At 37.1% G+C, this 13,510-nt stretch overlaps 1 protein-coding gene across 4 annotated transcripts in view; it reads left to right on the forward strand.

Annotated features, from left to right (window-relative positions):
- Positions 1-12,695, forward strand: part of ERCC5 (ERCC excision repair 5, endonuclease) — a 33,082-nt gene extending 20,387 nt beyond the window's left edge. For 3 of the 4 annotated variants that reach the window (XM_043504732.1, XM_043504734.1, XM_043504733.1), the window contains 6 exons: positions 353-472; positions 5,608-5,821; positions 7,802-7,946; positions 9,476-9,676; positions 10,350-10,434; positions 11,839-12,695. In XM_043504732.1, the coding sequence (XP_043360667.1) occupies positions 353-472; positions 5,608-5,821; positions 7,802-7,946; positions 9,476-9,676; positions 10,350-10,434; positions 11,839-12,405 (1,332 nt within the window). In that variant the 3' untranslated portion in view covers positions 12,406-12,695. Of the gene's footprint in view, positions 1-352; positions 473-5,607; positions 5,822-7,801; positions 7,947-9,475; positions 9,677-10,349; positions 11,205-11,287 lie in introns of all 4 variants that reach the window. The other variant, XR_006277804.1, reaches the window with a different exon arrangement.
- The last annotated feature ends 815 nt before the right edge of the window (positions 12,696-13,510 follow it).

Consider the following 13,510-nt stretch of genomic DNA (forward strand, 5'->3'; position numbering starts at 1 on the left):
CGCTATTGAATAGACTTACGGCAGAGCTATTGTGTGCCTCCTTTAACTTACTGGCTAGTTCATTTGTCTGCTTGAAAGGTACAGAATATATTGAGCCTGATTTTTCAGAGTTGCTGAGCATCCACATCTCCAGATGAAATCAACGAGAGCTATGAGCACGCAGCTCTTCTGAAAAACATACCTATTTATATCTTTATGATGTGCTTCATTAGGAGAGTATGAAAACTTACAGGCATCTGTGTGAATTAGTGGTGCACAGGCTCCTATTGTAATGATAGTCAAGCACATATATATGTATAAACAATATATACTCTGTTGGTATGACCAAACTTTGCTTTTATTTAATATGCAGGAGGAATTGGAAGCTCTGGAGAACAACCTTTCTGTTGAGCAAAACATGCTTCAGGCTCAAAAACAACAGCAGGAGCGTATTGCTGCCACTGTAACAGGACAGATGTTCTTGGAAAGTCAGGTAATGTTTATTGAAGGTCATATTGACATTAAAAATAAAAATCACTGTTTGTACCTCTTGACAAGTCAAACAATATATCAAACGCTGTTTACAATTTTTAATTCTGGATCACTTTTCTCACTTATGAGCTTGTTTTCTTTCCTCAGCCTACTTGAGAGAGTATTAGAAGAGGAACATGTGTCTCAGATTCAAAATGCCTGAAATAACTACTGTTACACTCTACAGTTATGGTTTATATTTCATGAATAAATAAGGGAAAATATCTTCCTCCCTCCCCCCCCCCCAAGTATCAAGCTTATTTTTTAGTGTGGGGCAAGAGAAGGGAGCAATAAGATTGAGTAGAAATTAAAAAGCCTTTATAAGGTGAAATGCAGCAAGTTGTACCTAATGTTTGAACTGAAACTTTTTAAAAACTGTACTGTTGAAATGTATAATTTTTGAAAATATACACAAACAATTGTTCTCCGTGTTCCCGGAAGGAAGGACGGACAAGAAGTAATGGGTTTAATCTACACCAAGGGAGATTTAAGTTAGATATTAGGAAAACCTTTCTAACTATAAGGATGGTTAAGCTCTGGAATAGGCTTCCAAGGGAGATTGTGGAATCCCTATCGTTGGAGGTTTTTAAGAATGGAACACATAGCAAGGATGATCAGCACAGGGGGGCTGGACTTGAGGACTTCTCAAGGTACCTTTCAGCCCTACATTTCTATAATTCTATGAAAAATAAAAAAGTCTTTTGGATTATGCTTGTGTGGGCCATATCAGGCTTTACAGAAGACTGTTCATTTTTCTGCATTTCTTACCAATTGAAGTCCTGCTAGTAGCTGATTTTTTGGAAGTGAAGCACTCTCTGTGTCAGGCTCTGGTTACTGCACTTATACGTGATAGTGGTTTTTTTTTTAATCCTTACAGGATTTTCACTTTTGTGGGGCTTAGATTTCGTGTTTATCATAGTCAAATGAAAAATATGCTTGAATGCTACCCCCGACTTTTTACCTGTACAACACTATCATTTTGTATGGAAAGTCAGATGGGAGCGAAACCCCTCCCCCCTTACAATAACATAGAATCACTCTAATTTTAATGCAGGTAAACTGTAGCCAGTTAAGGTTTCCTATAGATTTTTAAGATCAGAAGGGACCATTATGATTATCTGGCCTCCTGCATACCACTGGCCAAAGAGCCTCACCCAGTAATATCTGCATCAAACCCATAACTTTTTTGTTAGAGCTATAGCATATCTTTTAGAAAGAGATCCTATCTTGATTTAAATACTTACAGGTTTAAAGGTATCTGGTTTTGATTAAAGACTATACTGACTTGACACCCCATGAAGTAACACGCAGTGGTGGTATAAATGATCTAATATTTGTAAACGATGTTCCAAAATACTAATTTTCAGGTTTTCTTTGGAGGAAAAGGAGGATCGTTCATACGGTATAAATTGTGTCCCAGTTTCTCGGGTTAAAAGGCTTCCTCATACTTTCACCATGATGTGATTTTTTTTTTTTTTTTTAGCCCCCCGCCAACTAATTGTTCTTTGGTAAGAGCTTGAGATATTGAAAGCCATGTGGTGGCAGACGGACTATTAATGCTGTAACTGAGCCTAATTTAACAGTAAAGGTGAGCAAATTGTTTTGAAACAGACTTTAACAGGGTACAGAACACAGTTCAAGCAAGGGTTCTCTGAAAAAATTAATCGTGCGATGAATCGCATTATTAAACAATAACAGTACCGTTTATTTAAATATTTTTGGATGTTTTCTACATTTTTAAATATATTTAAATTACAACAGAATACAAAGTGTACAGTGCTTACTTTATATTTATTTTGATTACAAGTATTGCACTGTAAAAAAACAAAAGAAATAGTATTTTTCAATTCACCCTATACAAGTACTATAGTGCAATTTCTTTATCATGAAAGTTGAACTTACAAATGTAGAATTATGTACAAAAAATAACTGCATTCAAAAATAAAACTGTAAAATTTAAGAGCCTGCAAGTCTACTTAGTCCTACTTCTTGTTCAGCCAATCGCTCAGACAAACAAGTTTGTTTACATTTGCAGGAGATAATTCTGTCTGCTTCTTGTTTACAGTGTCACCTGAAAGTGAGAACAGGCATTCTTGTGGCACCATTGTAGCCGACGTTGCAAGATCTTTACGTGCCAGATGCGCTCAAGATTCATGTGTCCCTTCATTCTTCAACGACCATCCAGGGGACATGCATCCATGCTGATGATAGATTCTGCTCGATAACAATCCAATGCAGTGTGGACCAACACATGCTCATTTTAATTATCTGAGTCAGATGCCACCAACAGAAGGTTGATTTTCTTTTTTGGTGATTCGGGTTCTGTGGTTTCTACATCAGAGTGTTGCTGTTTTAAGACTTCTGAAAGCATGCTCCACACGAAGGCACTTCGGATTCTTAAACCTTGGGTTTAGTGCTGTGGCTATCTTTAGAAATCTCACATTGGTTCCTTCTTTTCATTTTGTCAAATCTGCAGTGAAAGTCTTCTTAAAATGAAGAACATGTGCTGGGTCATCATTCGAGACTGCTATAACATGAAGTATATGGCAGAATACGGACAAAACAGAGCAGAGGACGTACAATTCTCCCCCAAGGAGTTCAGTCACAAATTTAATTAATGCATTATTTTTTTTAAAAAGCGTTGTCAGCATGGAAGCATTTTCTTCTGTAATGATGGCTGAAGCATATAGGGGCATGTAAATACCTTGCAATTCCGGCTACAAAAGTGCCATGCAAAGCCTGTTCTCACTTTCAGGTGACATTGTAAATAAGAAGAGGGCAGCATTATCTCTGTAAACGTAAACAAACTTGTTTGTCTTAGCAATTGGCAGAAGAAGTAGTAGGACTGAGTGGATTGGTAGGATTTGTAGTTTTACATAACTGCACTCAAAAACAAAACAATGTAACACAAAAATCTTCATTTGTAAATTGCACTTTCATGACGGATTGCACTACAGTACTTGTCTAAGGCAAACTGGAAAAAACTATTTCTATTTATCATTTTTGCAGTGCAAATATTTGTAATGAAAAATTAATATACACTTTGATGTCAATTACAACCCAGAATACAATATATAATATAAAAATGTAGAAAAATATCCATAATTATAATTGATATTCTATTGTTTAACAGTGCGATTAATCACAGTTAATTTTTTTGAGTTAATCTCATGAGTTACTGTGGTTTAATCGACAGCCCTAAAAAAATGTAAACATTATAGCCTTTGGTAGCATTAGATAAAAATGAATAATATCAGCCTGAAAATACTATTAAAATGATCCCCTAATGCACAACCATGCTTTGCAGAAGGGAGGAAGGAGAAGAAATGGGGGAGAGTAGTTTCCATAGATGTGGGGGTGGCGGTGAGGAAATCGTGTAGAGAGTGTACATGGAGCATAACTGGAGTTATGTCACACAACAGCATATTTAGCAGAGTCCAGTCAGAAATTTTGTTTATCAGAACACCTTTCTAAAGATGATTTATCCGCACCGCTGACCCATGTAAATATACCATTCATTTATATTACAATAAGACTTTTTAGAAAAACAAATAAACTTCTAGGATGTTGTTGCTACCTTTCATGGTCAGAAACATGGCTATAAAATTACTTGCTCACAACTGTTTGTCTTCCTGTTTTTTGCTACAACATTTATAGAACTGGAGCACCCTTCACATTAAATCATTGCAATAGTGAAGTCCAAAGCAAACTTCCTGGAATCTGTAAATTGGGAACACCAGAATTAAAGTGGTGTCTGCTGCCAAACATGCTTGAGGACTTTTCAAGCCTTGTAATACTTCACTTTCCAAAAAAGTATTTACATGAGTTATTTGTATGAATTAAACAGTTAAGGAGGCTGGGTGTTTTTCCCTCTAAGTTAGTGATCTACATAGCCAGTTTTCAGTCATTTTGGAATTGAGAAGTACAGGGAGAAAAATTTAGAGGGAGAATTTAGCTTATCCAAGAGACAGTTAAGAGGTGACTTGATCATGGTCTACAAGTACCGATATGGGGAAAAGATTTCTGATTGCTAAATTAAACAGCCATCTGCTAACAGTTATAACTAGATCCAGTGGCTTGAAGCTGAAAGTGGACAAATTCAGCATAGAAATAAAGCACAAATTTTTAACAGTGAGGATAAGTAAGCATTAGAACAACTTAGAAAGGAATGTGGTGGATTCTTTGTCACTTGAAGTATTTAAATCAAGACTAGATGTCTTTCTGAAAGGTATTCTCTAATTCAACCAGAAGTTGTGGGTTTGTTGTAGAAGTTACTGTGGGAAATTTGATGGCATATCTTTTACAGAAGATAAAACTAGATGATCAGATAAGACCTCAAAATCTATAAAAACTGATTTCTGTTCTTTTGTTTCTGGACTGAGATATTTTGTTCCTAGATATATTTTATTAAAAAGAGAGCCAGTGGATGCATGCTTTTGAAGCGTGTTCTGTTCCTGTTCATGCACACATTTGCATTAAATACAGCTTGCCTGATGCCTTATATTCTTGAACTGTCTTCTTTCATCCTAGCTCACATTTCATAGTAATGGGTTTCCTCACAGAATAAGGTGCTACTTGCCATGTGTTAGGCTTGTGGAACTGAATCCAAAGAGAGTATAGTTGACAAAATGACCTATCCAACGGTGCCTTCTTCCTTATGAGGTCAGCATGGCATCTCGGTTGGAGAGATGGAGATGGAGTGGGGGGTATCCCTGCCCCCATCTCCTCTCCAGTTCAGCTCATCCTGGATACAGGATGGGGCTGGGGGGAACTGCCATTCCAGACCCCATCATCACATCCCAGGGCTGCCTCCCCTAGAAAACAGAAAATCACGATAAGCTTGAGTGGGTCAGAAACCCAAATCCTCAAACTCCACCAAAGTAAAGTGATCGTGTAACAGTTGACTTTCCTGGCAGTACTTGTAAGTAAGATGAGTAGGATTCGACCCCTTGACTTTTTAATGTAAATTGTTTAGGTTTGTTATGAATGCGTAAACATTATCCAAATGTGAACCAAGCTCATTTTTAAGTCAAGCAGGCATGTATTAGGGGCTATCCTTTTCGGTGAAGTATTAACCTTACTCCCCACTTCCTGTAGGAACTTCTCCGTCTGTTCGGTGTTCCTTACATTGAAGCACCTATGGAGGCAGAGGCTCAATGTGCTGTCTTGGACCTTACTGATCAGACCTCTGGGACAATCACTGATGATAGTGATATTTGGCTATTTGGAGCGCGGCATGTTTATAAAAATTTCTTCAGTCAAAACAAGTATATGGAATATTACCAATATGTGGATATTCAAAACCAACTAGGTAAGGTGCAAGTGCTTATGTGCTGGATACATTGTTTGTTTGCTTGTTTTTGATGGGCAATTTTGTTCTATATCTTTTTTTTTTTTAATACTGGAACTCATTCAGAATCGTATAACTATTGTGGTGATTAACTTTTATTGAGAGAGATCAAAGTCACATCAGATACCAGCCTTTTATGTTGGTTTGTGCATGAAATAATCTCTCTGAATTCACAGCCATCTGTTGCACTGGGGCTAGGCTACTGACCTAATTATGATAGTAATAGTGGCTACCGTGTATGAAATGCAAGTCTGTTTTCTGGTAAACATTCACATTTTGTGTGAAGAAGAGAAAAAACTATGCATAGTTTTAGTCAGAGCAAATTTATATAGGGAGATTACAAACTTCTCTAAATAAAAGTTTCTTTTGGACATACTGACAAACGTGTTATAAAGGGATCTAATGGATTAAATCACTTTATAGAAAGATTTTCAATGACTAATTAATCCATGGTAGTATTTTTCCTTCTGATTGCTGGTGCAAGACCAAAGATCAAAAAAATATACTGGTCTGAACAAAATTTTTAGCCATGGTACATAGTAAACTATTGAACTTTTAAACTTGTGTGTCTGTCACCTAATTTATTAGGAACAATTTCTGCCCATTCCAGCTCTTCCTCAGCCATTACTTAGGCAAAACTACCACAAAACTCCTGGTTTAGAGATTTGAAACAATATTTTAATGAGTTTATTGATTATATTGATCATGTAAAACTTCTCAATAGTTTTACATAATGAAAAAGTATTTGTTTTTCCTGCTGTGGTTCGTTCTCCCAGCAAAGTCTTTTTTTCCAGTTTTTGTCCAGTTCTGTGGCTGATGTGATGAGCACTTATTTCTATATGCAAGAGTAGCTACAGCAGTTCAAAAAGATAAGTGGAGAAAATATCAAAGTTGGGGTGTGAGTGTATAAAAGCAAATCTCTTTTGTCTGATTACTTTATTTGTGCCTTTGTGGCAGCGGTTGCAATTGCTTATGTGGAAAAGAAGTGTTATGAAATTATTTGTGTTTTTAACTATCTGTGATACAGTAATATTTGGTTTTGGTCTGTTTTGGGGAAAATTAGTTTCACTTTGTCTTCCATCTTTCCTGTTCTTCCTTTCTTCTGCACATGGTTCCCTATGCCCAGTGGTCTTTCTCTCCTACTGCCATGGACTATAGACATTGTGATTAGCTGCCTGATGGACCGTCCTAGCATGCAACGTCCTCTCTTCTCTCTCTCCATTGAAGTATTTTCTGGAATAAGCTGGTGGATCCAGTCCCTAAGGAGTGGTTCTGGTTTTGTGTCCTCTTGTAACACTAATTCCTAGTAGTGGCAGCTAGGTTGATGTCTCCTCTTCCTTTCCAGCTGTTTCAAAAGAGCCTGGAGGCCTGTAGATGCAACTTGAAGCAATGAACATCATCACCCTGTGTCCTGTCAACACAGTGTGATCAGCCTCCAGCCAGGGAGCATAGACCACAAAGTTTGAGAACCACTGCTTTTAAGCCATTTGAATACTGTGATTCCAGACTTCAGGAGGTTGTGTGCAGCAATGGTTCTGTCTCTGAATTCCTGATATCAAAGCCACTAAACTTAGGTCAGAATTGAAGATAGGGTGAGATGTAGATTTTTTTTTTTTTAAAGATGTAAAATAACTTAACTTAAAGGCCAGAAATTAATGCAAGTCCCCAGGGTTCCAAACAGCATTTAATTTTGACTCTAAGGGGTTGTCAGATACAGTACCTTAAAGCAATCACTAGTGGTTGGACCAGCAGTAATGTTTTGCGATTGGTCCAGAATGTAAAGCAAGCCTGACCTTGAATCAGAGTAGCTTTGATCTCTGTCAATGCCTGTGCTTTTTCCTGTTACTGTTTTTATTTTCAGATAATGTGCTACTGTTGTCTGTGGGAGAACAGAGCTTAAATTCATAGAGTAATGTCTGGTTTACGTTTTCTGTCTTACAGGGTTAGACAGAAGCAAGTTAATTAATTTGGCCTATTTGCTTGGAAGTGATTACACTGAAGGAATCCCGTCTGTTGGCTATGTAACAGCAATGGAGATTTTAAATGAATTCCCTGGGCATGGAATGGAACCTCTCTTAAAATTCACGTATGATTTATTTGATTTTTTTTTCCATAATATAGATGTTAGTTTTGCATATTTTTCTATCACTTTAACGTGTAACAGAGATGTTGCGAATATAGGTGAAGAGTATGGGTTATGGAAAACAACATAGCTATCATAGGTCTGGAAGGGATCTCAAAAAGTCATGAAGTCCAGCCCCCTCTGCTGAGGGAGGACCACATACACCTAGACCATCCCTGATAGGTGTTTTTCCAGTGTTTCCTTAAAGTCTTCCAATGATGGGGATTCTACAGCCTCCATTGGATGCCTATTCCAGAATTAACTACCCTTATAGTTAAGTTTTTCTAATATTTAACCTAAATCTCCCTTACATAGTAATGGGCTCAATCTGCAGCTTCCTTACATATTTTATAATATGTGGTAAAAATGAGAAAGTAAGCAAGTTTTCAGTAATAGTGTGGCTGTGACACTTTTTTTTGTATTTTTATGTCTGATTTTGTAAGCAAGTAGTTTTTAAGTGAGGTGAAACTTGGAGTAGGCAAGGCAAATCAGCCTTCTGAAAGGGGTTCAGTAGTCTGGAAAGATTGAGAACCTCTTCTGATTGCCTTTTATGTCCCTTATTACCTATAACTCATTTTGTTCCTTAGCCTTTCCGATTTTGCCCCTTCATACTTGTGCAATTCTTTTATACTTCTCCTTAGCTATTTTGAAAGGTTTCCATTTTTTGTAGAACTCCTTTTTTTTATTTTCAGGTCACTAGAGAGCTCCTGATGGACTCATATTGCCTTCTTACTATCCTCCCTATGTTTCCTTTGCACTGAAATAGTTCGTAGTTGTGCCTTTAATATTGTGTCCATTAGAAACTGCTATGAGACCTTACCTACCTGTTCTCTGAGTTTGTTAAGGTCTATCTTTTTGAAGTCTATTGTCCTTATTCTGCTGCTCTTACTCCTTTCTTTCCTTAGAATCATGAAGTCTATCATTTTAATGATTGCTTTCACTCAGATGGTCTTCCAGCTTCAGATTAGCAACCAATTCGTCCCTGTTGGTCAGAATCAAGTCCAAAATGGCTATCCCCCGATGACTACTTCCACTTTCTGATAGAAGAAGTTGTCCCCAATGGATTCTAAGAATTTAGCGGATATTTTCTGTAATATGGGGAAAACATGTCTAGGTAGTTAAAGGCCCCCATTACTACCAGATTTTGTGTTTTTAGATATTTCTGTTGTTTTTTCTAAAAATGCTTCATCCACCTCCTCTTCCTGATTTGGTGGTCCATAGTAGATTCCTACCATGATGTCTGTGTGTGGCAGCAGGCAGATAAATGGAGGAATTCCTACCTAAAGTATCTTTGTGCCTTTCGATTGCATGTTTCTTGGGGCAGAGATTGTGCCATCTTGTTGTTTGGAAATTGCCTATCGTATCTTGGCACTACTGGAAACAAATAAGAAATACTAATAATAAAGGTGTTTAAGTTCTCCTGATAGTCCTTGATATTGTAAAATGTATTTTACTGAAACAACTAAATGTCTCTCTCCTCCTATACTGTTCAGTGAATGGTGGACAGAAGCTCAGAAGAATAAGAAAATAAGACCCAATCCACATGATACCAAAGTAAAGAAAAAACTGCAGCAACTGCAGCTGAGTCCTGGCTTCCCAAATCCAGCAGTAGTAAAAGCTTACCTGAAACCTGTGGTGGATGAGTCAAAGGGATCATTCATCTGGGGAAGGCCTGACGTAGAACAGATCAGAGAATATCTTTTTACAATCCTATCTGGTTGGAGTTGTGAACCAAAGTTGCTTCGATAGAAAAGAATGCATGAGTCTATTAGCAAGTTCAATAACCGAGAATCAAATTCTGCTTGTCTCACTTGCATGAGGAGTGATATCGTAGTCTCGCTCACTTCAAGCAGAGGTAAGGTGAGGAGGATTTCACTCTAAGCGTAAACTGTAAACAAAATCAGTGATTCCATCCTCACTTTATTTAGCATCCCTTGCCACAGTGCACGTATTTCTTGCACTGATTGCAATTTGAGATACAGCACTGTGTCTAAAAATGGATGGTAATTGAGCCATAGTTAGGTAACTAAATGAAGCCTCTGGTGTATATACAAACGTTGAGGTTTTTTTCTTTTCTTAAGGTTAACATATTTTTACAACAATATTGGATGTAGCCAGATGGATCTTTTTGTTGTTTGAAACACAGTTTATGAATAATAGAAAAGAATAAGCTTTTCTGAAGACATTTGGGATAATACTGGCGATAGTTATTAGACCTTGAAACTTCCATTGTTCTTACTGTACCTAAAAGTTTTTGCAATGTATCTTTTTGAGATGCTTGGTTAGATAAGGAACGTCCATTTTTCACATTCAGACTTTGGTAGTAAAGCATTTTTTAAATTTTTGATGAACCTTAACTGCCTACACATTCTGTCAGAGTTGCTTTGGCTGGACTAGGACAAAGACAGATGAAGCCCTTTTGCCTGTACTGAAACAGCTGAACTCACAACAGGTAATCCATGTTACTGGAGGCTTTTATGTTGTTTAAGGCTGGCTTGAAAATTTAAAAACTAGTATTTTTAAAATAACCAACAAAGCTTCAACCAAAAGTATATTACAAACCCAAATCATTTAACAGACTCTTGGTCAAAGTCTGTGCTGAACTACAATGCCTGCAATTCCACTGAACTTGTGGGCTGTCACAAGTTGTAAATCGGCATGGAATTAGGCCTTATGCATATAGATATTAAAATTGTAAGTAAATATATTTTTAAAATGACATAACATTAGATTGTAAATTCTTTTGGGCATAAATGTTGTACAGTTTATGTGCTGTGAAGCACTTAGGATAATTTTAAATACTGTAAATTAGTAAAATCTAATAGTTCTGCTGCCTGTCAACTCCTGAGTTCAGGCTCCTGTTCGTTCTGCGGTAGCTGATATTACAGATTCCTAAAGCAGCATAGGTAAACCCCATTTAATCCCTACTTCTGGTGCATTGAAGCTTGGCTCCTCTAGGATTTTCAGAATGTTTTTAAATGTTCTCTCAAACAGTTTGGCTAAATGAGGTTGTACTGTATTCCCTGTAAAGCTTTATATGTTAGTAATATCATCAGCTCTTTCCGGGAGATGCAGATCCCAGAATATAGGAGTAGGCAGATAAATGGAGGAATTGCTTTTAAAATACTTCGTGTTTTATAACATAAATATATTGATGACTTTTAAATCTACACACACTCTGTTAACAATGTGGAATCTTAAATGACTCTTTCAGAAGATGAAGTGAGCTGTAGCTCACGAAAGCTTATGCTCTAATAAATTTGTTAGTCTCTAAGGTGCCACAAGTACTCCTTTTCTTCTTTCAGAAGGGTTGCTGTTAAGACTTAAGATGTTGCAGTAAGCCTTCAGTTCATTTGATCAATGAGAAGAACGTTTATTTCACTGGTTTGTGCAAATGAAAAGCATAGTTGTAGGGTTTATTTAGTAAAGTAATCATTTTATTATGTTAATAGCTTTGCATTTGAGAATATGCTAATAAGTATGTGTGTTTGCAGGTCTGGGAGTCTCCATTTGTGCTGTAACTGCAAATAATGTGTTAGAAGCATGAACACAGTATTTGTAAAACATGCAGGGAATTTTGCTTCCTTAACCATTAATTTGTTTCTTTAAATAGGGCTGTAGTGTTTCTTGCTCTAATGAAGCTTTTAAAACTTACTGAATAATTATACAATAATATAATTACTAATCTCTTCTGGGAACTCATCTTGTACTCTATATATTTGTGATTCATATTTCATTTATTTGAGCAGTCTTTGTTCTACACCAATTTAGACTATTGCATAATCTATTTTATTTATAGAATGCCTATCACCATGGTATTAAACTTCACCTCTTTAATTGTTGTGTATACTTGTAGACTCAACTTCGAATTGATTCATTCTTCAGACTAGCACAACATGAAAAGCAAGCCATTAAGAGCCAGAGACTTCGAAGAGCTGTGACTTGTATGCGGAGGAAAGAAAAAGAAGCAGTAGCTGATGAAATTCAGGAGGCTACTGCTGTTGTAGAAAGAGAACTTAAACATGGTGAGGAAAGGAAGGGAAAAATAGCTGTCCAAGGTACAACAGATCGATCTACTGCAGCACAAAGCCAAAGGATAAAAAGAAAAAAACATTCAAAGTCCACAGAGGAGAGTTTACATGGAGGTGGTTTCATTGGTGAGGTGCAGCTGTCAGAAGGATCCAGTGGGTCTTCAGGGGAGGATTCTGAAAGTGAAGTTTTTAATAAGAGCAAAAGAGGAAAACCTGTCAAGGAATCAGCAATTCAGAAAAACACAGTGAGACAGGAGGAAGATGTGAATAGTAGCTCAAGTGGTGAGGATGAAGATGAAGAAAACACAGTCATGGTGACTGCCCAATCTGTGTTTGAGGGCAAAAAGGGAAAATCATGGAATATGAGAGGAAGAAAAAAGAAAAAGTGCTGAGTGTGTGTGGGGGGGGGGAAGCGGGGGGTTATGATAAAGTCTTCATCTGTAAATACTCTAATGAATTCTCTGGTAGAAAAGAATAAACGTAAATTATCTCTCTTTTTTCTTTGTATATTGCATTGACATTTTGACTAGACTTTAAATAAGAGGCAGTTTTAGCAATCTTGAACTGCAGTTTTTTCAGGACAATTATTCAAAAGGTCCAGTGTTGGTCTTTTTATTCAGTGAAAGCTTCCATTAAATAAATAGGAGTTTTTCCTGAGTTATTTTATAAAATTGGGCCTAACGATGATTTGTCAGTGTTATTTCCCAAGAAGCGAAATAGTTGTATTACGTCACAATCTATCAACTTCACAATTCAGTGAAGTTTGAGACATGATGTACAGAATTTGGGAGTACGGGGGGAAGAAAATAACTCAGACAGTTTTCGCAAAAAGAAAAGGAGTACTTGTGGCACCTTAGAGACTAACAAATTTATTTGAGCATAAGCTTTCGTGAGCTACAGCTCACTTCATCGGATGCATTTAGTGGAAAATACAGTGGGGAGATTTATATACACACAGAGAGAACATGAAACAATGGGTTTTATCATACACACTGTAAGGAGAGTGATCACTTAAGATGAGCCATCACCAGCAGCAAGGGGGGGAAAGGAGGAAAACTTTTCATGGTGACAAGCAAGGTAGGCCATTTCCAGCAGTGAACAAGAACATCTGAGGAACAGTGGGGTGGGGGAGAGAAATAACATGGGGAAATAGTTTTACTTTGTGTAATGACTCATCCATTCCCAGTCTCTATTCAAGCCTAAGTTAATTGTATCCAGTTTACAAATTAATTCCAATTCAGCAGTCTCGCTGGAGTCTGTTTTTGAAGTTTTTTTTTTTGTTGAAGGATAGCCATCCTCAGGTCTGTAATCAAGTGACCGGAGAGATTGAAGTGTTCTCCGACTGGTTTTTGAATGTTATAATTCTTGACATCTGATTTGTGTCTATTTATTCTTTTACGTAGAGACTGTCCAGTTTGACCAATGTACATGGCAGAGGGGCATTGCTGGCACATGATGGCATATATCACATTGGTAGATGCGCAGGTGAAGGAGCCT

Source organism: Dermochelys coriacea, chromosome 1 (genome assembly GCF_009764565.3).
Source record: "Dermochelys coriacea isolate rDerCor1 chromosome 1, rDerCor1.pri.v4, whole genome shotgun sequence".
Classification (NCBI taxonomy): domain Eukaryota; kingdom Metazoa; phylum Chordata; order Testudines; family Dermochelyidae; genus Dermochelys; species Dermochelys coriacea.